A 25,788-nucleotide genomic window follows, 5' to 3' on the forward strand; every position below is an offset into this window, starting at 1 on the left:
ACATTAAACCCCTACCTGGCAAAAATGATGAAGAGCAAGCAGAATCAGCTGACAGGTGGAGGGGAGAGTCCTGGGGTGAACGCACCACTGCAGGCTCTCCTGCTCCACTGCTGGGGCCAGCATGGTGCAGGTTCAGCTGGAGATGGTTTGGCTGTGGATCATGTCTGGACCTGGAAGGAGCCTGTGCCGGCAGTTGGCTGTGCTGGACTGCAGGCTGGAGCATAACATGGGTTTTTAAAGGCGGCATCTGTAGAGTGACGGGGCACACTGTTGCCCCAGATGCCCCTAGCGGGAGTCTCCTTATCTGAAACAACAATGATCAAGTAGATATGTTTGGACTACATCTGCACACCAAGTTTGAATATTATTATGTTCTATTGCATTGTCATATGCAGCTACATCACCATTATTTGCGGGAGACCAGCATGTGTGTTTAATTATAATACAGGTGCAGTGATTAAACTCTCAATTAGTATTTGCCACAGTGTGAAATGGTGACAGTTTAATTCAACAAAGACCACACGTTTTCGTAGAGTACTATATGAAATACAGTGACTAGACGTAATCTTTTGTAGAAATTAAATTTTAGTAAAAATTTTAAGACTCAATGACTTTGACTACATTTACATTTAGTCAATAACCCTTTCAAAACCTGAACAGTGGCCATTTTTAGGTTTTGAAAGGCAATGTAAACACGTGCAAAAACCCGATATGCTCTTATTCGGGTTTCTTGAATAAAACCCATTTTCTAACTCGAATATTTGGCCATATAAACACGTTTGCGGTACTTCCTTTGAACGGAAAATTGGTTTGTATTTTGTAAAACAAAAATGGCAAAAAATGGTGATACAGTAGAGGACTAACCTTTTGGAGGAGACCGTGGCAATCAAATTTCCCTGTATGATGGAGTAACTCGCTCAGGCATGTAAACTGCAAATTAGCATAATTGACACACAAATGCCCACCTGAAAGTACATGTTGCACAGCCAGTGATCTAGATCAGAGGAGATGAGCGCTTCGATTTTTTTAAACTGGCCCAGTTGTGCGCTTGGTTCTCCTCGAAGCAGTGGTGTTTTGTACCTGGTTCAGTAAAAAGTTAGGACAGTTTTACTGAAAATTAACCTTTTTTTCAGTAAAAATGGGTGAGCGACTTGGTGACTGAGTGATTTGCATGTCTGTCTCACAGTTCTGAGGTACATCCCACATTGCAAAAACAGGCATGTTGGGTATTTAAAGACTCTAAATTCTCCTAAAATGTGAAGATTATTTTTTGTTTGTACTATACTGTATAAGTACTGCAAATGACTGGGAGATGTCAAGGATGTAACCTGCCTCTAGCTAGTCAGATTGGATCGACTCCAGCGTACCCACGATCCTAATGAGGACAGACAGGCTACAAAATGGATGGATGGTTGACAGGAGGTTGAATATATGTACACAAATCCAAATGTCTCACTCAAGTTTAATCTGACTTGCACTAACATACCTACCTGCCTGCGACCAGGCCAAGGCTCGGCCCGCAAACGGGATACGCCCCCCAAGCCAGAACAGACTTCATGTAGCTACTTTGTCCTGGTGATGCAGTCAGTCTGAATATTAGGACCATGCAAGGGAGAATGTCACAGGCTGGAGGTAAGATCTGCAGATAGAAAGGAGGGCAAACAAACTCCTAATTTTATGCAGATGAATACACAAGCCTGCAGGTGCATCCAACAACGTAAGCACACATATGCACACAGTGCGTTTGCTAATGCAGTACTAATGAAGTAAACACGCACAGACTTGCTCTCACCCACAAAGCCAATGACAGACAGAAGGTAACAACAGGAAAAACAGCCTTCAGGGGTCCACTTAATCTACATCCTAGACTTGAATCCTCCTTTAACTTATTTCCATGTTGTTTTTTGCAAGACTCCTTAACTGTCACTCCTACCCGTCCAACTATTTTTCCAAAATGTAGATGTTAGTCTGATAAAGACTGTCAGTGACAAACACAAAGTAGAGGAAACGTGACAATTGCCGATGTAGTCTACGTGCCGACAGTTACTGAATTTGCAGTGTACGGAGGGCAACCATCAATCAGACTGATGATATTAAGGCCATCTTGAATGAGGCTAATAGTGTTAGTGGTTATCACACTCCATGCCAAACACATGCATTGTTATTCACCCAGAGAATGAGGCTGATGTAAAAAATGAACTGACAGTGAGGTGTGTGCCACTTCATCAATCACCAGGTGAAAATATTTAATATTTTTATTAGTTGAAATGGAAAGCATCAAGGATGGGTTTTAACACATAAATCACATTTCCTCTACCACCTTCTTTGCTTTAAATGTACACTTGGTAAAACGGCAGGTATTACTGTCTGATTCAGGACACAAATTTATGACTTAATATCATACTGGTTATTTTATATCATTCATATATTGTAAGAAACATTACCTACATAAATACCCATTTGTGTGACATTAACCAGCCTCAACAAGATGCGTTGAGAAGGAGAATATACACCGGGAGCAATCCGACTTTTATTTAAGAGTCCAGTGTTATACATGTTGTCAACTTTTTTTTTGTTTTTTTTGTTTTACGTATTAATATTAACATGGGTTGCTGGTTTTACATTAGTGTGACTTTTAAGAATGTTGAACAAGACCTTATCGTTAAAAGTTGTATGATGGTGATTATTTAACTGTGGGTCACATTATTTCAATTTTCAATGGATATCAGTGTGAATGTTTGCCTCTTGCTATCTGCCCTGTCATGTCTGACTGCATGGCAGCTGAGATAGCTCCAGCTATCTGTGACCCTGAATAGGTTAAGAAGTATAGAAAATGGATGGATTATTTCCAATAGGGTGGAAAAAATAAATGGATCTCAATCAACCAGCATTGTGTTCGACAGAATTTCCTCTGAAACAGCAAGAACATCAAAAAGCCACTTATTTTATAAGATAGGCAGAGTTGCCACAATTACCTTGAAAAAGTATCTTAGTTACTTTACTGTCTACTTGCTTTAAAAAGTAACTTAGTTACTTTACTGATTACTGGCTTTAAAAGTAACACAATTAGATTATAAGTAATTCTTATAGTTACATTTAGCAGATACCGACCACCCTGATTTACACAAAAATTACACCCGGTTTGGCCACTTAATCGGAAGTTTGTTTTTAACAGTGACATTTAAGAACTGATTATTATACTGTTAGTCATGCAGTGTTAGTAATCAGGTCTCCTCCTGTATTGTATTATTCATTAACCAATGGTTTTCAATAAAATGCTATATTTGTGCTTATAATTTAAGTTACTACTGCATCTTTAAGCTAATTTTGTACTTGCAATGGTGAAAAATGCAACTCTCTCTGGATTGCTGATGCTGCTTATACAGTATGTCGTAAGCATAATGCATTCTATAAAGTAACTATTACGGGTGTTTAAAGAGTAACTTTAGTCTGATTACTTGCACTGAAAAAGTAATACAAATGTGTTAGATTAGAAGTTAATCTAGAATGTGCTTATTTTTGAGTAGACCGACATCACTGATGATATGCATAATAGGGCTATGCTCGAATGATGATTCATAATTTTCCCATTGGAGTCATAATGCGTCAATGCATATTTTAACGTGGGTACCAAACCAACCCGTTGTAGAAGTGTATGCTCTTGCCTTGTATCATATATGACACAGTGTGCGCTGAGTTCACTCAGTCATGTGACCACATGCTCAAATAAGAGCCACATATATGCGGAAATAAATGAGGGAAGGAATGTGTTATCTGGTTGAGCTACACATGACAGAGATGAATTTAAAATGTGACAAAACAACGTCCTTGTTTCTCCTGGGAAGACGACACGGGACCTGGTGCTTAAATTAAGTGATTTGTTATTTGTATAGGGTTGGGATGCTGTGTCAACAGCCAGTGCAGGCTTCAATAACTCAATCAGTATGTTTGAATGAGATAAGTGAATATGGCTTAGTAAAGATAAATCGCTGTTAAAGTGCTCTCCATTTACTTAAAATTTTGATCAAATTGGATTTTTCAAACGTCGAATGAAGCATTTTTCAGGAAAAGTACAAGCAGTAAGCGATTTGAGGTTATTCGGGACTCTGTCGTTTTACATGAACGAGAATCTCGAGGAGTTTGTAAAAGTCATTACATCTGCAAACAAACTGTAAAACAGCTAAGTTGCTTGTAAGACTGTTATTTTCTGTGGTCGACTTAAACCTAGCTTTAGCCACTGGGACGGTACAACACACTATTATGAAGACATTATAGAATGTGTGTTCAATACTTCCTTAGTGACCATAATAGTAGATTGTAGGAGTGGGGAGGTAAATGAATATTAGGGATCCCAAAACTCAAATCCTCTTATCCTTAAAACTTTTGTATAATTTAAAAAGAAAAGGAAAAAAAAAACGAACAAAGACAGCAGGCCTGACTCTTTGGCTACCACTCACCAGCTGAAGTGACTCTGTTTCCGTCTGAATGCCTACCCAGACGTGCAAAGTGAATAGTGCATGAAAAAAGAGATGGAGGGAGAGGGAGGAAAGAAAAATAAGCTCCTGGCTTCCTCCTACTACCACTAATTCCTCATTTCCTCTTAGAAGGCTCTGCAAGCATTCGGAAAGATTGCACGCTGTAGTGTGGGCCAGGCAGGAGAACGAGAACATCCAAGAAAGCTCTGATAGTCACACAAATCTGATCAGTGGTTTCACTGCCATCAATGAGGACAACAACAACAGGTTTTCAATAGCTGTGGAGAGATAAGGATGGGGGTTGAGAGTCATGAGCCGTTTACCATGCTGTACTTAAACCTTTTTTTTAACTACTGAATCAGATCCCAGGTCTATATTCACTTCATGCCAGTTTTTACCCCGTTCTTTGTTTGATGGAAGTAGGAGACAATCTAATCTGGATGCTCTAGCTCAGTGAATACGCCCACAAGTATACCGACTGTGTCCACATTTGCTGAATGTTCCAGCAAGCTAAGGCCTTTAGAGTGGATATCATGATATGAAGCGAAACCCTTCAACTTCTGTTTCAATGTCTGTCTGGCTATCATTAATGACCACCAAACTGATTGACAGATGTGCACTCCCAATAATTATTGTACAGGACAAAGACTTGTAACTGCTATGAGCCAAAATGTACAGAGTGAAGTCAAATTTGGCCTGGTCGATTCGTACATTTTGAGCCCCTCAGTCGCACACCATCACCTTTCGTTGTTGCATGCCGCATGGCGTTGGCCCAATGCTGTCTGACTGTCGGTTTGGTGTATCTAGGCCTTTAGTGTTTTGCAGCAATTAGCATTAGAATATAGCTAAATTTCAACGTTATTCACATTTCTTGTGAAAACACTGTCAAAAAGAGCTTGTTGCAACATGGCCTTCCCTGATCTCTTATACTCTGCTGCCACCTGCTGGCCGTTTTTTGTAATAACTACCATTGCTTTAAGCCACCTCTTCATGTCAGAAGCTGCATCAAAGCCTTATGTATGCTCTTGCATTAAAAAACATAAACAATGTATAAATACGTTTTTGGGAGTGAAGGACAAAGCATTAAAAACTTATTTACACATTTTTGGGTTTGAATGAGCATGATTTTGAATGTTATCACTTAATTTTAATCCCAGTATCTTCCCCATTTATAAGAGGGTAAGTGCACTTGTGCAATCATGTTACCTCAATTGTTTGTTTTCACTTTGACTCAATTAAGTTGTTATGCTTATAGTTTAACTAGTAGTAGAAAAATTGTATTGATGGTTATCTTTGTCTCATTTTTATATGCCATTCGAACAAGGGGGGTGTAGACTTTATCTATACTGTAGCAGTTCCATTACCGTTCCATTACCCCCTTTGTTACGTTGCTTTATTGACTGTGTTGATTGAGTTAGCAGAAGAAAAACATAATCTACAACTGTTTTTTCTTACACTGTGAATATTTTTCCTTTTTTGGGGATAAGTTCCTCCCGCCAAAATATGTCTGTGTATGTGCCTGACAAATGTTAACTAGCTAGAACTTTTCCGTAATTCCCATCAACACATATTCAAATCCAGCACTATTATGTTCCCAATGCACATTTGCATTGTTTAATGCATTTTGACTTAATTTTCATTCCAATAAAACATGACTTCCTTATTTAAATGAATAATTGATATCGGTTTTGATTTACATGCGCGGGTTAAATGTCATGTTGAAAAGTTGTTCTTTTATTCATGACAAAATCCCCAGAGAAAAACCTGGAGGCTGTGCGTGGCATAATTTCATATATGCCATCTTTTGCAGTGATAGAACTTCTCATGAGTGTTTCACATTGAGAAAACCACTCTTTCTTCACTCCAAATGATGAAACTGAGAGAAATGGGACGATGACTTTAGATATAGTGCGCAGTGCAATGTGGCTAGGCTACATTAGCACAAAAAGGTTGTTTGTTGTCAGGAAGACATCTTCTGATGTTTCACTGAATTTCCCATCAATTGAATGGAGCATGTTTCCCATGCAGCGTCAGCGTTTCCAGAAGCAGCACATGTTTTGCATTTATGCCTCTTTTTCATCATGCAGACATCTGAGGAAGACGCTTTCAAGGCAGCCTTGCCAAGCATAATGTAAATAAAGCCTTCATAGAATGAACTGCCCGATTCTGTCGTTCCCTGCTTGAATAAAAACATATTAGCGTCAACAGAGGAAATTGAGGCAACATGTCACTGTTACCTGCCAGGGAAGATCTCTCAGTTCTCATTGAGCCATGCAGGCCTTATCTGTGAATCGCAATGCTTACTGCAAACCAAATAGTTATGTTAACGCCCCAGTATTTACACATAATTTTTTTTTAAAAAAGCATGGCAGTTATGAATCTTTTATTTTGATCTGACATTCATCAGATTCAAATAATCTTTTTTTTCTTCTTTTTTTTAAAGAGGATTATTAATGATTTATTCTCACCATGAAGAGATTCTGGTTAATGTGCAGATTTACATTGTAGTAGCAGCCCTGATGTTCAATCGGCTCAGTGGACGCCATCCACTCTTGTTGCCCTTTGTCATTTCTCCAGGAAAGAGATGGACCTCCAAGATGGCTGTAAAGGGCCACACTCACACTGTAGAGGCCTCTGGGAAGCTTGTCCCTGGTGGCCCTGAGACAACGGACACACACCTCCACAGGCTGAGGAGTCGTACTTGGGTGCATCTATAACGAAAAACACAAAGTACTGTTGTCTATTATAATTTCTAATTCCTGATCGCAAAACGGCAATTTATACAGGTATGGGCTGCCATCACAACTACAGATACATTGACATAAGGCTGGGTATCTGTTGTTGGTACTCGCCCATCCCTAATTCATAACAACACTAAGAAATTGATACTGTAGTATCCTGTGGTTGATTAATGTGCAGGTTCAAAATTTTCCAATTCAAAAATGCTCCACCCATGGCACCCATTGCTTTGTCAATATGTGCAAGTGGTGTGCTGAGCCCTGAAGTAATGCACCCGAATTTCTTCTCTGTTTGCATGCTAAAACAACAAAAACAAAAAAACTATTTGGGCAGAAGTGAAATTAGTATAATTGTTGGCAAAGCGTTTTAGCCCACACATTTCACATATGGGAGGAGGTGACGGAGGCCTTCAAGCCCTCACAATGAAGAACGTCTCACTGCAAAAGAGGAGGAAAGAAGGGGGAGAAAAAAAATAATAAAGAAGCAATGGAATGACAATATAATGTCATTGCACTTCAATTTGCACATGCATGTCTTTAGGAGCTATTGTTATTATCCGGCCCACATGTTTGTGCATGGGGAAGATGTCAAGGTGAAGGCGAAAGGTGAAGTGGGCCAATTTTTCTATATCTGATGTGGTTTGTTTGCCGTGAGCCTGAGTGGTGCCTAAAGTGCCGTAACATTACAGCACTCCTACAGATGAGATCAAAGGCTCCACAGAGAGATCCTCCATGCTTTGGCTGGCAAGCCGCCGCGTCCTGTCGCTGACATATCTTCTCCAGGCTTTGCACACACATTGACTGATCACAAAAAAATGCACTCTTAATGGAGACAGGAAATGCCACATACAAAAACTTCCTTTCTTTCGAAGTATGGGCTAATATTCAGAGATTAAGCTTTCTCGTTAATTATTTTCATTTTAATTAGTAAATCTTAATTAACAATGAACATTTACCCTTAAAAAAATTTGGCTTTGGAATGAAGGAGGGGGGTGAAGAAAGGAGAGAATAAATATGACAATCTTTTCGGGACCTCCGGGCAGGATTACTGATGCAGGCTGCCATAGTTATTAAACACGTTCTAAATTAAATGCCTCCATGAATTTTGCACAGAAATACATTTTCATAGTTTTGCATGCCAAATGTGGCATTTCATATTTCAGATTCATCTCGCTGCAGTAATTTTAGGGAAATGTCATCTAAACAAAGATTTTGTCATTTACCAAAGGAAATTACTATGCATAGCAGGTTTGGCCATTGCTTTCTCTCGCTCTTTCTCTCTTCCCCTCTCCCTCTTCTGCACCCTATTCTGCCTGTGCCGGTTGTTTCAAGTCAGCAAGCCATAAAAAATCTTTATCTCAGTGAAACACAGCAATTTGGGAGATAATCGAATGGTGACTGGGGGGCACAAACGCCAGTCTGAGGAATTATACCACAATCTCCCCTGCATTTACAACCTTCCTCAAAGCCAGTTGTCACCCTGGAAGGAAAGCCCCTGACTGAAGATTCATTACATCTTTAAGCCAGCATGGTGGCATGGCAGCCTCATCCCCACATGCAACACAACAGCACACTCCTCCCACAGCTGGTGATGATCCCGTCGAAGCTCCGCATTCTTGTCTTCCTCCCTCTTCACTCCTACTTTCCTCCCTTTTCATCTCCAAAGACTCCCTTTTCTTCCTTACAGATCTAAAACCACAAACATGTCATAGGAAGTGGCAGCAAAGCTAAGCATACTGCTGGATGGTGGGCAAAGTAATGAAAGGGGAATACACCTGCAGTTTTCCATGCCCTGTCTTCTGGGGCGTAGCCATACATTTTTCAGTGGGGTGGCCAGGGTGCACAAGACCTCAGTGAGGGATGGCCCTGGATGCTTGTGCATCTGGTTCTTTATCATGCCATCCACAGTCAGGGTTTCATGAAACAAAATTTACACTTAATCAGATCAATGTCCTTCAAATAATCAAGCACGTGGAAGTAAAAATTAATGTTTTGGTGAACATAATTCACTCGATAATTTCTATTTTGTAGTCTACTTTTAATGTAATGATTGGCTACCTAACAACCAACCAGAGTGGGAGAGGCCATTGCGCATACCGCGAGAGACACAATTTTTTATATTGTGATTAATGGCCCATTCATTAATAACCCTATAAAGCCTGAACCATGACAATATGAGAGAAAAATCTGATTATTTGTAAATAGAGTATTTATTGGTCCTTTTGAACAAAAATAATATATATTTTTTTTTTATCCACTTCCACGTATGACTTTTGATTTGTGTCATATTTGATGCATCCGGTCACAATGCTTTACATTTGTACATTTATAACTCTCAAAAATATAATATTAAACAGACATCAAACATATCAGTTTTTCCAAAAATCAGAAAGAACATTTTTATTAAATAGTATATAGGCCTCTCCTTTCTCAATTGGGACGATCTTGCAAGATCGCTGGAAAAGCCATCAGCTGAGTGATACTGCTCTCTAATGGATTATCCGTGGAATGCATGTGTCAGATCATATACGTCAGGGTTTCAATGGAAAAAAAAAATATATATACTCATGAAATAGAGGGCTCAAAATGTCTTGTATTTAATATGGGTTTATAGGGTTAAAATCATATTTAAAACACACAAATCGTCTTACTCTTCATACTACTATAATCACATGACTACAGTAGTTAATCAAAAATCTGTTCTAAATGTACAATACATTTTTTTTCTAGGTTTTCATACTCTTGTTAACAAAAGTGGGAAAAAAGGTGAAACTAATAGAAATAGTTCAAATGAATTTTTAACATCTATAGCCGTCAACGGCAGTGAATGAGTTAATTGGTTTATCATATGAATAGCTATGACAACAGTGTGATGCCGGGACAGGACCTGTGTAAAGGCAAGACAAATCAATGGGGCTGGCAAAATCCACCATGACTTGGGACACAAGACTCAAAACCGAGACTGTCCTGTTGGTTAATATAAATAACTTGTGCCAGAGTAACAAGCGGTCTAAGAATATAGCATCCATGTGAAAATGGTACAAAAATCACAGATATCCATTTTTTTCCCCTAGGTGTGGGGATGGCTAGTGTGTGACCACTTAGCTCCGCCCATGCTTGTCTTTCTTCACATGATTTCATGCAATTACATCAGATGAGTGTTTTAAAATAAATAATCCCTGCTGTTTTGGCAATTATGAAACAGTTCAGGATCAACATCTATCTGTTTCCACCAAGCAGTGCAATTTGATTCAGTTTATTGTGGTACATAATTGTAACTTTTTGACATCCCTCCATAGAGTTACTCCTGCAGAAATAATGTGCCAAAGAGGTGGAGAGAGCTACAATATTTCCTTTCAAAGAAAAAAATAATTAATTTTCTCAATTCACATCCATATAGAAATAAACCTTACCTGACATCGGGTCACAAAAGAGGAGGATTCTGGGACTTGCGTCATCTGTCCATATTTGGACATCACTTCCTGGCCTTCTCCCTCTCGGTGGGACAGGCTTTCAGGGGTACTGCTGCTGCTAGATGCACAGCACACGCACAAAAACAACATGATAACCCTGTTAGAAACCTGCATTTTGGACTTTGTTGTTGTACTGAGCAGCCAACAGCAGCGCAATCTAATAAGAACACAACAAAACACTTATTCTTTCCTCCTCTTGCTCCCTTTCTCAGCCTTTCAATCTTATCAGAGGTAATGTAATAAGCGGCTGCTTCACTCGGTCTCCTCGCTACATCTCTTAATTCCTCAAAATAAAGCAATATCACAGGAACCCTGGCCTGCCTGTGACTGGGGATAAGATGTGAGTAAAAAGAAGGATAATTCGGCAAATAAATGCTCAGCATCAAAGGTTCTTTCTTTCTATCCTTCCCCGCCGTCTCTGTTTGCCTATCAAAAGTATTACATGTGCTTTCATCAGTTCACAACAAGGCACAATGTGCCTCCTAATGCAATTACTCAACCTCCATTAAATCAGAAACAGTGGAGACAAATGAATTACACATTTGTAAAAAAAAAAATATATATATATATTTAAAAAACACAAGTTAGCTCCAAGTCTACCCTCTTTTTTTTCTCCCTTTCATGGGCATGGCGAGAGAAATAGTGAAATCATTTCTCATTCAATTCCAGGCAGATGTAGCCCTAGGTGATGCGTAGAAAGTCTCCCGTGTCTAATAGCCACCCACCATTGATATCGGAAGGAATTTACAGGGTTCAAAGCTGTCGAGAGGAGGTCACCGCGCTAAACTCCAAACTACATTCATCTGACAGAGCTGGTGTCCAACTACCACCCACCCATAAAACAGCTAAACACAAGAGAAGATCCTGATGCGCATAGTAGTTTCTTGATTCTATTATGTCAGCCGCCATGCTAGCCCATAATTACTAAAAAACAAAAACATGCTAAGCTGATTGCCTGCAGGGCGCTCACTACGAGATGTGACGTGTGATCTCTGACTTCAAGTGGACGCACTGAGAATTGATGCGCCTGCAAGCCCAACGACATGGACACAATTATGTGGCCCGGAGCCATCCCATACCCACAATGCAATGCACATGCAAGACTTATAAGATTACATGCTTTCTCAAATGTCAGTGGGAATACAAATGCTTTTCACACCAGTAATGATGATGTGACATCAGATGTACAAATGCAGCGAAATATGAAAATGAAATGGACTCACCAGTGTGCGATTGTGTTTAATCTGGATTGTGTGTGTACAACATCCTCACAGTGGCTTTTGGGATGGGCCTCCTTGAAAAAAATGAAGGCATCTGCATTATCGATAACCAAAATGAATTTATCACCTTATAGATTCTACACATAAATAGATGATATTTCCCCCACCTATTTTAGTTTAGTGACACAATAAACAGAACACTAATTGGCATTCGGCTGGACAGTCACTAGCCACAAGTTTAAATATTGGGAAAGTATATCTAATATAACACTGGAAAATAATTTGAAAAAAAATCAGTTAAATTAGATTTTCATGTTGATTAAAATTAAAATTGGCATTATAATTCCAAAATTGCAGTTACTTTTTTTCAAGCACATCAAGTATTTTCTCTACGACTTATCAGATAGGCAAAATTCCATTGATTAGCTGTAGAAAGATTGTAGTAAGAAAAGCTGATAGCTCAAAAACTTGACACGATAGAGAAAAACTGAGACCTGTTTTGGATACAGCACCCAAAGATTAGATAAAAACAGCTGGCAGACCTAACCAGACCCGTGAAATGCACATGAAATGCATTGGGAGGGGAAGGGGGGTGGAGGTGGGGTATTATGAATACCCTACAGACAGCATTAATTTGCCTCATATATTTGGATAAATTCACCTAGCATTGCCGAGCATTCATCCATTGAATGGCGCTCGCTGACAGTATCATCATAGACAGCATTTACAGTACACACACAGTAGATGGCAACCCCGTCGTGAGTACGTTGGCGCCGCAGCCATATTGAATGAGGCAAAGTGAAGCTTTTTGTAAAGATGCCTCGTTCAGTTTCTCCTTGTATTTGCATCACACAGCAAAAAGGACAGTAGAAATAAACAATAAAGTGCTATATTGAATTTTTGTCTAATTATTTTCACACATATTTTTTTTAAACACCAAACGCGGGGTGAGCTACTGAGCATTTTCTGGCAGTGCAATTGCACTTTATAGTCAATGTACAGTAGCTCGCATCGGCGGGCACCGATGCGGTGCGGTGCGGTGCGGATAACGCATTTGTAGACTATTTGGAGCGAGACATGGTGAGGTGCACTTAAAATCGACACATTCAAACATTCACCAACGTATAAAAAAAATAAAAAATTCAATTCTCCGCAACAGCCAATCGGCTTTGGGAACGGACTGCAAAATCACACACGGCGTCCTGTACAGGTCTGTTGCCACCCGGAGATAGTGGTAAGTGTTTACTTGTTTAAAACTGTTGATAGCAATAGTGCTAACATTAGCGAAATTATTTAGCACGGCCACCAGAATGCAGGTGAAAAAGTGGAAGCGCTCGAGGGGCTCTCATCACAGAAAAAAAGGAAGGCGCTGCAGGAGAAAGACTAGCTCACCTGTAGTGCAGTACTCAGCAGCGCTCTCTTTTTTACTTTGAAACTGTTGGAGACCAATTTATTTAAACATGTTTAGTATTATGGTTGTAATTTGCAGTGGTATAGAATGGCCTAAAATTATCAAATTTTGATTAAGATTTTCTAAATGCATCTACATTTTCTAAATGCATCTACATTTTCTAAATGCATCCCTAGTTGACAAACAGAAAACTCAGTAAGTAACAGTACAGCAAGATTTGTTATATCAACATAGGGCTTACTTTTACACTCCCATTGAAGACATCCATCAGCCTTCTCTTCATATTTGCCCACTCGCTCATCTTCAACGGTGCCTTCACTGCAGCGTGCTGTAAATTCACATGCACACAATGGAAGAGTTGAGCAAAATAAATGAACTCCTGCAATCTGCAGTGAATCGATACCGGGCTAGACCCTGAAGACATGTTGCGTTTCATGAGTATGAGTTTACATCCAGTCAGCACATTCACACGGGCCATATAGACACATTGATGCTGTTAAGTGACGGCATCATTCTGCTTTTAGAGCCTTTCTATGGAAGAATAGCCGGGGAAGAAAAACACAATTATTTTATTTTGAATAGATGTAAAATCTCTGGTGGATAATGCAGTTTGAATGGAGAAGTGGGTGTGAAAACAGTTGTGGGGTGCATAAATATCATGGGAGAATAAGATAACACTGATCCCAACACTGATATAACGCACTGCTTATCCAGTACGGGAGGATGAGTCAACTTCTTTGACTTCTAAGTGACGGCGAGACATTGTTAGACCATTTTTTCCACCAATTACACTCACTTTACATTCCTATATGACAATACTCCTACTCATCTTTCAAGTGAGATTATGACTAAATATACACTGGATAGAAGTTCTGCAATCTGTTTATGTACGCATGTAAATGTCGGGGTGTCTTTCCGATCTACATTTCAAAACACAATGTACCAACGATGTTCTTGTATTCACTCTATTTCTGTTGTGACTGATAGTATGCAAGTGAATGATTGGCTAGCTCAAGATTTTCATGCTTTTTCATCCTTGCACAAAAGCGCAGTTGAAGAATAAGAAGCTCTAGTCATGCTCTAGTTAGCTAGAGGAGGAAAATAAACACATGCCACAGAAATGGAGTATCAATGAAAATAAATATGAATTACAATGTAACAGGAAGTTTCAACACAAACAGATTGAGATTGTAGGCAAGAAATATCTATGAAATTTAGGCAAAAGCTATCATTAAGTTTAATGTTTTAATGATCCTTTCCACAACAGTAGAGCAGTTACAATTTTACACGATTACGCAAAGAAAATTGGAAAAGGATGAACCTATAACTATACCTTACCTACTTAGACGCCTGTCTAATTCCCATCCAATATGGCCACCACGGAGACATAGCAGCCACTCAGATTGGCTGGAGACGGACAGGAAATGACCTCGTCTTAAACGGTAACTCAGTTTAAATGCTATTGGCTGGGTTCCAAGTGGCGGAGTGGTACCGTCACTTGCCTACGATGCAGGTTGGCGTGGGTTTGCTTCCCCGCCTGGGAGGCCATGTTTGTATGTGTGCGTGTTTGTGTGAGAGTGTGACAAAAAAAAAAACTGCTATTGGCTGTGGGTGGTGTAGGTTGGCCAGAAGCTTGTAGGAGTACCCATTGTGAACACCTTTTGTGTTAATTTACTAATTAAAAAATGTTTCAGTCATATATGGTAAAAAAAAAAAAAAAGGTAATTGTAAAGATATTTTTAGGCAAATTGTTACAAAGTGCAGCTTTAAGTTTTTAAAAAAATATTATTTCATTGTAATCCTTTTATTTTTGGGACTTTTCAAGGTGACTCAGCCGGGCAGGAGGTTGTTCTCCCCGTGGTTACATGAGTTTTTTTCGTGGTACATCTGTTTCCTCCAACAGCCCCAAAACTGGCGTGCCAGGTAAGTGAAGTGTAGAAAGACTATTTTTTAATGTTTAAAAACAAGTAGGCCATTTATGTTCAATGAAATCCAGAAATACTCTCTTTTTTTATAAAGCAATTATTTATTCATCCATCCATCTTATGTTTAGTTTTTTAATCGTAATGATGAGGTTTTTTATTAAGATAAAATAGACAGCCATTTTGACTAAAACAGGGACCAGTCCTTGGTGCAACCCGTCTTTTGCCAAAAGTCAGCTGGGGTGGGCTCCAACTGACCTGTGGCAAGTGCAATAGGAAATTAATGGACAGATGTTTGTCATGATGGCCTCAATTGAACCATCCAGCCACCAGAATCATAATGGCATGACCCTGCTGTAATCCTCCATGAACCAGGAATAAAAACCATCCAGTGGACAAAGAACTCATTTGGTCAGTGATGTTTTTGCACAGTACATTTTGGAGCTATTCAACATATTTAGGTACTTTGGATGCATGATCTAGTAAGTGCTTTTTACTTGAGTGCATCCAGGAGACATTCCGATGTAGCAAATTCAAAATAGTTGCAGTTGGGGAAAAAGTGGGGCAGAGAAGTAAGTAAGTGGGCGAAGAAAAAGGACAGAAACTTACACACACACACTGACAGCAACAGATAAATGTACATGCACATGTCCTTTGTCCATTAGCGAAAGCCACCCATACACAGCATAATGGACGTGGCTGATGTGCTGGTGAATATGGGATGATGACACAGATATTCCTCTTTGTAGCTTTGTAGCTGACCTGCTGCAGTGAAAGGCTGCCAAGCGTAATCATGTCAGGTCGCGCGCGCTCCATCGGCAGCCGAGCATGGCGGGGGACCACCTCCTCGGACGTCTTTACTGCAAGGAAGGCAGGCATTAAAGACCCTCTTACTACACATCTTGTAGCATTAGTTCACAATATACAGTCCGATGATTTTTTTTTTTATGTGGATATGTCATGAATATATTTTCAGACTGTTAGCATGTCACCTATTAACCTGAAATGCAGAATACCATTTCCACATTATATGCATATTTTGTATGCTATTGAATATACATACTGTATTTCTTTCTCTATACAATAGATTGCATTTTTCATCATTCTAAAAATGTGTTCAAATAGGCTTTCGTATCCCTCTTTTTTCTTTGTTTCCACGAATATTATGTTACATGCATTGCTTTAGCGCTACAGTTGATATACTTCTCATTTTAACAAAGACACATTTGGGGATTTTTCTTAATGAAGGAAAGATACAAATACATTTTATTTACTATCTGATAATATTTCCAGTGTAATGTATTTTTACATCTGTAATAAGGGAATATAATCTTAGCATTACATTCTACAGTGCTCTCTTTGCCCATTATGGTCCTCGCCGTTTGCACTCCATCCTCTTCTGAGTGCCCAGTACTGGGCCCAGCTTGGGTTTTGGCAATGGCGCGGGCCTGGGAGGGCTCAGAGCCTGAGGCGGCACCATCACAACCACCATGAAGCAGCACTGGATTACCCGCCTTCACCTCTAACACCTCCTCATCCCTGGAGGCTACCACTGTACCTGGAGAGACACGCATCAGTGGGCATGCACACACCCTTACACACACATTAATCAGGACACACAAACATTGTCACATGCATTTACAAATGGATTTGCATCCTGACACGAATATTAAGTAATAAGACTGAAATATACATATCAATGTACAAATATTTTCTACACTGCTTACTCTGTTGAGGGTCATAATTAAACGGGAGACTTACTCACTTTTGGATAAGAGAGCAATCACCACTCAATCATGGCTGATAAATATGATTTATAATTGAAATTGCTCTTTAAAGTTTGTGCTTAAAGTGCACTAAGCTCATATAAATGAAGCTTTAATTTTCCTGAAAATACTTGTCCTCGTCAGCAAAGAGACACCTACGTGTGATTTGTTTTTATTTACCAACCAGGAACTATTTTGAAAAAAATCGGAGCTTTTTTTGTGTCCTTACAGATTCGCTGCATGCGCCCCCTCGTTGGTAGAAAGCAGAAGATATTCTTTGAGCATTTGTGTGTGTATATGCGACGTGTGTAGTCCCATATGCGCAACTGCCAAAGCTGCTATCACCGTTTAATTCTTTTCTCATACAAGCTGATATCAATGTGTGGTGCCTTGTAGAGAACTAGGATATACAGTAGAATGCCAGTTCTGTGGCTATACAGCAATAGAATTAGTCTAGCTAGAACATTTGGGATTTTTTTCCCTGAAAAATATGTCTATTAATCTTTATTTGTGCTTGTTCTTCAGTATATTGTAGCAAGCTTCAAAAGCTGAGACAAAAGCAAGGGAAGCAGAAAGAGAGTGTGAGAAAATGTCGGGATCAACGCCGACACACGCTGATCCACGTGTGCAACGGCGATGAAGACGTGCGGCCGAGACTAGTGGGAGGCATCCATACAACAGCGTAAGGTGATTGTCTGGAAGTCCAGTAAGGTAGCTCTCTCTCGTTGCCTGCTTTTCTGCCTATTTTTCATGCAGGAAATGCTAATCCAAGATCCTCTTTACTTTTTTTCTGTGGGATTTCATGAACATTTCAAAACAATGGGAATGGGGCTGCTAATCTCTGTGGTACAGCTAAATCCAAGACAAAGGCAAATGATAAAAGCCGACTAAATTCTACCGAGTTGAAGCGGCCCTAAACCTATCACTTGTGTACGGGAATTACAAGGAAGACGCACGTCATGTCAACAATATCTGGTGCGAGTGTCTTCAGCCAAAACAATGCTAAGCTTAAACCGCCTCAACATGGACCTGGTCTGCCACACATTTAAAAGAGCGTGTGCTAATGAGCATGGGCACGCCTGCCTTCAAACAAAAGCGGTGCTTGGAAAGCACTCACTACCAGTCATGTTCTTGGTGTGCAGTGGACTTGTTAAATTTAGGATGGAAATATGATGGTGTCACATTGGCAGGGGTGTAAAAAGTACTAAACAATTGACATTTGAAAAGCATTGGTACCTACGTCATCACTAGGGTCATTATTATTGTTGTCTTGGGTCAGATAATATATTTGGGAAAAAAACAAAATCTCAATGAGTGATTGGTATAAATCCTGCACAATCCAGTGCATGTGGACAATGTGTAAGAAATGATGAAGCAATATGGAATACCCAATAAAATCCATTGCAATCCAATCCAATTATCATAAAATTCCAAGAAATTGCCCAAAATAACAGAGAATTAAATTTAAAAAAGGCAGAAAAGAAAATGTTTAAAAAGTAAAAGAAATTCTGAAAATTACTTTAAAATGTCCACAAAATTGCCACAATAGTTAGAAAATTGATTTAAGAAAAGGCAGAAAAGAAAATGTTCAAAAAGTAACCCTAAAATGTCCAAAACAAAAGAACAAATCCAGAAAATGACCATAAAATGTCAACAAAATTGTCAAAAATGTCATAAATTGATAGCAAAAAAGGCAGACAAATCAAGAAAAAAAAATAGCCATCACATGTCAAATAAAGGAAGAAAGGAAGAAAATTATCATATGTCCATAAAATTTCAAAAAATGTCAGAAATTTGACGGAAAGGCAACAAATCTAAAAATGTATGAAAAACGAAGCATGAATATATATATATATATATTTATTTTCATATATATATATGAAAATAAAATGAAGACTTAAGGTAGAAGAAAATGAATCTCAAAGTATTGGATGCTGCATATTTTTCTGTTACGGTGTAGCTTTAATTAACTCTTGGGCCCTCAGTACATTAGACTATTGCTAACACACTATGTCCTTCATCATCATCACAATATTCAAATATTGTGAGGCTCCAGAAATATTTTTGGGGTAATTGATTTGACCTAAAATGGCTCTTTTGAGGAAAGGTTGCTGACCCCTTGCCTAGACAGTTGAAAAAGGAAAACATAAAGGGTTTGTGCTAAATAAAGGATCAAATGAAAAGTAGTACCTATACAGAATTTGTGGTATTATTTATGTACCTTTCATTTTTGTACCTACTTTCAATATATATTTTTTTTCAGCAATCAAGATACATTAGTAGCACAATCTTATAAGAACACATACCGGGTATGTCAATAAAGGTGTCATCTTCATCCACAGCCATTCTTTGCCCATTTCCTGCTGCTTTTATTGTTGCTGCAAATACATAACAATTATGAAACAAAAATGAGACCATCTCCCAAAGCATGGTTTGGAAATTCCTTATAACTTATCAGGCCCATCAATCCAAACAACATATTAACATGCAAACTACTGATATTAGCCAGGGCAAGGATGGGTGAAAATGGAGTATACGCAGTCGGTTAATGAAGTGGAAGCATTAACATGCCTGTTAGCTAGCCTGTCATCATGTGATGAGATTTGCTTTAGCGAATCCTTTGATATTACACGGCAGTGATATCCAAAAGATACAGGTGAAATGGCTTCTCCATTAATAACCATGTTTCATTATAGCATGCATATTACTTGGCTCCCAGGAGCTCGCTTTTAATAGGCCTACTTTAGGAGGGGGCTGTGAACTATTGAGTTGCATGTGACATTGGATGAGGGGGGAATAGAAGTGGAACGTGGAAAACTGACCAATGATACGTGACCTTCATCAATGACAGTTAAATCGGGGAGCCAATCTGGCGATGCCATCATTTGATGTATTTACACAGACTGGGCCTGTCATCGCCAATGGTGATCTCTCTCACCCCACTTTAATGAACCGAGGAAAACTATTATGACGCGAATGGCGTACTTAATTCAAGCTCATCTTCGCCGCAGACCGTGGCCATGCTGCTGCGCCTTGAGTTTGTCTGCTCCGCCGACATTGGGTCAAAGTAATTTCGGGCATATTCATTTCCTGTGAAAAGTGCAAGAAGCAAGAGAATGAAAGGTTTGTTGGTGGTGGGGTGGGGGAGATAGTGAGGTTGTACAGGTTCAGGTTAGTCGTTATTAGAAACACGTGAAGCGAAATGTTAAGTTTGAAATGCACACTGTCGAAGGGCAGGGCCAACGGCTGCTTGCAGATAAGGCTGAGCCAGGAAGAGACCTGAGCAGGGAAGCAGAAGTGAGAAAAAGAGCGAGGGAGTGCAGGTTTTCTGTGTTCGCCCCTGCATGGCCCGCAGTGCTCTGGGGCCTAATTAGCATGCTGCAAAAGGTCACGGCAGGCAATCTCTTAAATACGACTGCCATATGTTTGCCGTGTTCAAAAGGGACTAATGAGAAAGTCGACAAGCTCAAAAGTACCTGGAATTTCAAAGACAATACCGTCCTAATACTGTGGGGTCAGTGGCCTAGAGGACTGGGCAAATGTGGAGAAGTAGATCCAAAAGGAAAATAACCTGGACCCATGTCTCATTGACTTCTTATTAGCAATCACTGACCTATCAAGTCTGCTGCACAGAGTTTATGGGAATCCGACTGCTCCGGGGCACTCACTATTAAAGGTGCACCCCACCAAGCAGCTTTCTTAACCCCAAATCATTCTCATTACAGCCTTTGAATATTTCACTCCTATCTAAATAGTTTTGCATGAATTTCTCAGGTTGCAGGGCTAGAAAATGCATTAAATCCCGTTACACTATACATTCCATGCAATAAGTATGCCATTTTTAGAAGTCTGGCGCTGTCACATGAAGTAGTTGGAGAAGCAGCATGTGCTTCATTACCAGAATGAAATGTCCGTTAAACAAGGAGCATCCATGTGGCTCTTAAAGGAACACACACTAAAGGTTAAATGCACAGAACATTTAAGAGTTATTCAACATTTACTTGAATACATTTTTATGGGAAACCTCGCAATCACTACTGACAATTTTAAGAAAGTACTTTGCACATTTCCAATACCCAGCAAGACCGTTGACACTAAATGGGTGAGGGGCAAATAAAACCATGTCACCCATTGAATTGTACGCACTTAGCGGTAAATATGTATTTTTTAGTCTTTCACACTGGTTCATGACATGACCTAATAACATCTTGATGTCACACTGCTGTATTTCCACCTGAGCCGACATTATGCAGGGCTGCATTGGCTTTTCACAGTCACTGAACACAATATTGCTCCATCAAAATCACTGCCTTTGCACTGATATGATAATAATCATAGAGGGATTCATTTAACAGCAACCACCAATCTTCTTACATACTATATTGACATTGACATGTTTTTTTTAATTATTGTTGCCTGCATACACACACACACAATAATGGGGTGTTACATTGACAACACAAAGACTGTGTTAGTATTTTATCTCTTATAACAAGTTTATCTTATCTTTTGTTAAAACCCAAAACAAACTCCATTTATTATAATTTAAATAAATAAATACCATGACTTGTTGCAAAAAAGTATCTGCAAAGTTATCCAATATCAAATAATTCATCCAACAAAATTGCTGAATGAATTTTTCATCATTTATATTTTAATGCACTGGATTTATTCATATTCTCTATATTATATGTATGTTTAGCATCTGACTTTATTCATCAGAAAGATAAAAAAAATTGGTTCACATTCTGGACCTTTTGACATGATATTTAGATTTTTTTTTTTAAGCTATACTAACTCTTTTGCATTAAGCCATTATGTCAATACATTGATAATAATTACAGTCCATGCACTGTGAAAGCAAAATAAACCACACAAATCAAGAAACTGACATGTGATTCATCCCTGAGAAAACTGGCACACTCGCAACCTTAGACGCATCCTAATTTACCATCCCATTCCTCAAGAGTTCTCCCTGACATACTGAATTATAAGGGGGCATATTTGTATGCCTGATTGGCCCCAAGCCGTGTTTCGGGGGCGTTGCGAGTACAGCGCCACAGACAACGCATGGGCTCAGTATCATAGCAGTGTATGTAAATGCACTCTCCTATGACTCCAGTCCACCACAAGGCATGGAGCTGAGAGTGGGAGTCAAGGCTGATTGTGTCGAGGGTGCTTCCAGATAGAGATAGAACACCCACTAGTGCAGCGTTCTCCAGTGGAGGAAGAAGTTAAAGGAGGGGCTTTTGCTTGTTAGGACATGCTCACTTTGGAATGCAGGGACCAAGGGGCCCCTGAATGGAGGGAAGGAGTGTTAGAAAGAAAAGCAGGAGTAAAGGTTAGATCAGGAACACATCGACTGCCAACAAATTTGAGGCTAATGAAAAATGAAGCTTCACCTCTTTCTTTGGCTGGAGCTTGCAGCTCCATTTTTTTGGGGGGGTGAGCTGCAAGGGCGCTATCTGGCCTGTCACCTCGAATTTCTCTCGGCAGCCAAACGGGAAGAAGGGAAAGCTTAGTGCTTCCTTCACTGTGGAAGGCTGGGTTTTCTATGCCCACCACATTGCCTCTTGCTGACAAAATAAGCGGAAATATCAATAACAATACACAGAGAGACATGAAGGAGATATACAAGTGTTAGGTCAAATGGGTCCATTGTAAAATAAAGCATATTTACAAGCAAAATATTTCGATTGGTGGATTGTTGTCAGCCCCCAGAATGTTCTCACGCATCCTCCTCGGATGACACTAAAACACAATTAGGTTAAAATTAAATCAGAATCTTGCAAGAAGAGGAGGGGGAAGGGAGAAGAAGAAATGATTAAAATAATTACAAATTGCACCCTGACAAGCAAGAGCAAAATTTAGCCCAAAGCCATTTGTCTGTAATTAGTTAATTAATCCTTACACAAATTATGAGCAATAACTCATCAAGCAGGACTCACCCATCAGAAATTCAGCCGACTTGGATTTCTTCTGCTTAGGTTGCTGCAGAGCCTTCTGCTGTAACTTCTGGAGGGAAATTGTTAAATGAATAAATTAGCTGCAGAATGAAGATCATCATTTATGATCCGCAACTAACGCAGTATTTTAAATATGGGACGACACTGAAATGTCATTTAATTTACATCGCAGCTAAAGGGGTCAAGCGCTAATTGAACAACAGGAGTGGAAAAAAAATCATCATAAATAGATAAGAAAAGTTGACATGAATGCGTAATGAAGGTCACATTAAAATACGTCCTCCTTGTTCCCTGTTTTTTTTTTTTTTTAATGAACAGGCAACAACATTCTCTCCTGGAAATGTATGTGCATCTACGCAAGAGACACTATAGTGCACGGACTTGGTGTAAGCATACAGAAAGTAGTGATCTGTTGCTTTGAAATTTAAAATGCCTTTGCATTGGAGAAAGGACATTCAGGAAGAAGTTATGAGAATTAAGTACTTAAGGTGCCTCATCTTACATTACACTTGTCAACAACAAAAAAGACAAGATGAAAACATTTAAAATAAAAATGCTATTCTGTTGGAAACTATGTCCCTTTGAAATGACTCCCCACAAGTGTTCACTATTTAAGCCAAACATCTAATTTTATTGCTATTATTCATTCTTGTTTGGTGTCCTTCAGTGGACTGGACGGTTTGAAGTCATTTCAGAAACCATGATGACAGTATTGGCAATTTTTGGGAGGAACACCAGCAGTCTTGTCATACACTACTGTGGGAGAGTATTTCAAACAAGATCCCGAACCTGAATGTTCATTTTAACAGGTTCTTCCTTGGCTCGCCGCCACATTCAATGGAATTAGGTTAGGTGGTTTTAAAGACAATATAATCATGAGGTACGGTTAAATGTATATTTCTCAATATGTTTTTTTTTAATTATTGTTGCGGGAACACTTTCCAATGGTAAAGAAGCGCATTATGAGGGCTTCTAAGGGATCCCATTAGATCAAGGAAACTCCAACTGGTGGAGAAACTGGGACTAAATGTGAGGAAAAAATGATAACAAAAAAAACAAAAAATGTTTATGGGGGGATCCGTGATCTCTGAATATACATTGACAGTAGTTTGTAATTGTAATGTCACTATTCACCGCTACATGGCATGCATGTCTTAGTTGCACTTACCGGGTCTTATCATGCTGATGACATGATTAGAACAAATATTTTTTTCTAATGATATGCAGGACAAACATAGTAATTCCATAACATAACAATTTTGAGTGAGTTGATTATTGTGAACAAATGTAAAAAATGAATTATTGCCATGATGTTGGTTTGCTGTTTAGCAGTTTTGTGCCATCCTTAAATGTTTTTTTCTTTTCTTTTTATACTGGGGGGGAAAAAACACAGATGATGCTTATTTTGTAGTTTGTTTCACACTCTTTGTTGGTTTACGATAGTGGATCTTTATTACATGCATTGAACATTTATGATCAAAATTGAAATATATTAATAGCACATATTTGCACACATTTTGTCCACATTTAAAATATCATTTTTACCATACATCTGGTTAGGATGTGCGTGGTCCTATGTGGCCCCCTGAGTATCACTGATGAAAAATGGTGGCCCCCTCCAACATTTATGTTGCTCCTTGCACTAGAGTGTGCATGTGTACCTAATATTGTGGCCAAAAGACAACATATTACACCAAATTACACAGCCTGAATCTGTCTATTTTGTCAAGGTACAAAAAACATTTACATGCAGTATAACACTTGCCAATGGAGAAGTTAAACCTACATAAATCCTGTGCCGTATGATCCAACCATCCTGCATTAATGCGAGTGGGATATACAGCTTTACCAGAAATGTAGGTGGTCTACTGTACACTTGCATGACATGGAAACAATGTTTCAAGTAAGGTCCCTTTGAAATCAGCAATATGTGGAACAAACTCGCGGTCCCACATTTCTCTCATTTCTGCAGCGATGAGAACAATACGAGTGCTGAGGTAAATCTCATAAATTGTTGTTTTGGTTAGGGATATGTTTACACAAGGATGCACCATATATAAAAAGGGCTTCTTTGCTCAAAGCGTTTGAGGCTTTTTAAGCATCATTTTATGCAGATTTTGTTGATGATTTGCACTCATGCCCATGAACGGCATTTGTATACAATATTTTATTTCAAAGGAAAAAATCAAGGGGTAAACGGGAAGGGGAGGGGGCTTATTTCGACTCTGAAAGACAGAGTAATTAAAATAGAGAAGGGACTAGTGCCAGACCAATCTGGTAAGGGGAGTTTTGGTAAATCTGTTTTTATATTCAACAAGCCCTACAGCGAGACATTCATTTATACCACTGAGATTAATGCTTATCTAATTGTAACTTATTTAAAAACCATTTTCTTTTTGACTGGGTACCAATCAGTTTTCCGAATTGCAAAGACTGGGGGACTGTTAGACAGGAAAATGTGGCATCGCTGTGCTTTCTATTACATTCTCATTTTCATTACACATATGCATCCGTACTGCTACGACTAATGATGTTTGGGTGCACGTTCAAAGTAGGACGCAGCTATTATGAGAAAATTAATCAGGTAATTTTGCAATTTAAAAAAATGGCACTGCGTCATCAAGTGCTCATACAAAACGAGTTAAAGAATATTATAGTGTAAATTAAACATTTAAATGATTTGTTGCATGGTATTAAAATTCCAAACATTATTGGATGCTCAAAGCAGAAGTTGGAAATGAAGAAATAAGTACTTCCAAACTAACGTGCTGCCGCTGCAAATGTTTTTAGCCGTTTCTGACTGTAAATCAGGCATTT

At 39.1% G+C, this 25,788-nt stretch overlaps 1 protein-coding gene across 1 annotated transcript in view; it reads right to left on the bottom strand.

Moving 5' to 3' along the window:
- ofcc1 (orofacial cleft 1 candidate 1) overlaps positions 1–16,070 on the bottom strand; it is an 84,387-nt gene extending 68,317 nt beyond the window's left edge. The window contains exons 1-5 of the mRNA XM_086066270.1: positions 16,002–16,070; positions 6,944–7,186; positions 1,491–1,639; positions 966–1,080; positions 16–304 (exon numbers count right to left, since the gene is read on the bottom strand). Of these exons, the coding sequence (XP_085922396.1) occupies positions 16–304; positions 966–1,080; positions 1,491–1,639; positions 6,944–7,186; positions 16,002–16,055 (850 nt within the window). The 5' untranslated portion in view covers positions 16,056–16,070. The remainder of the gene's footprint in view (positions 1–15; positions 305–965; positions 1,081–1,490; positions 1,640–6,943; positions 7,187–16,001) is intronic.
- Positions 16,071–25,788: the final 9,718 nt, after the last annotated feature.

This window comes from Leptonotus elevatus, chromosome 21 (genome assembly GCF_054856555.1).
Source record: "Leptonotus elevatus isolate MCC_2025b chromosome 21, RoL_Lele_1.0, whole genome shotgun sequence".
Classification (NCBI taxonomy): Eukaryota; Metazoa; Chordata; class Actinopteri; order Syngnathiformes; family Syngnathidae; genus Leptonotus; species Leptonotus elevatus.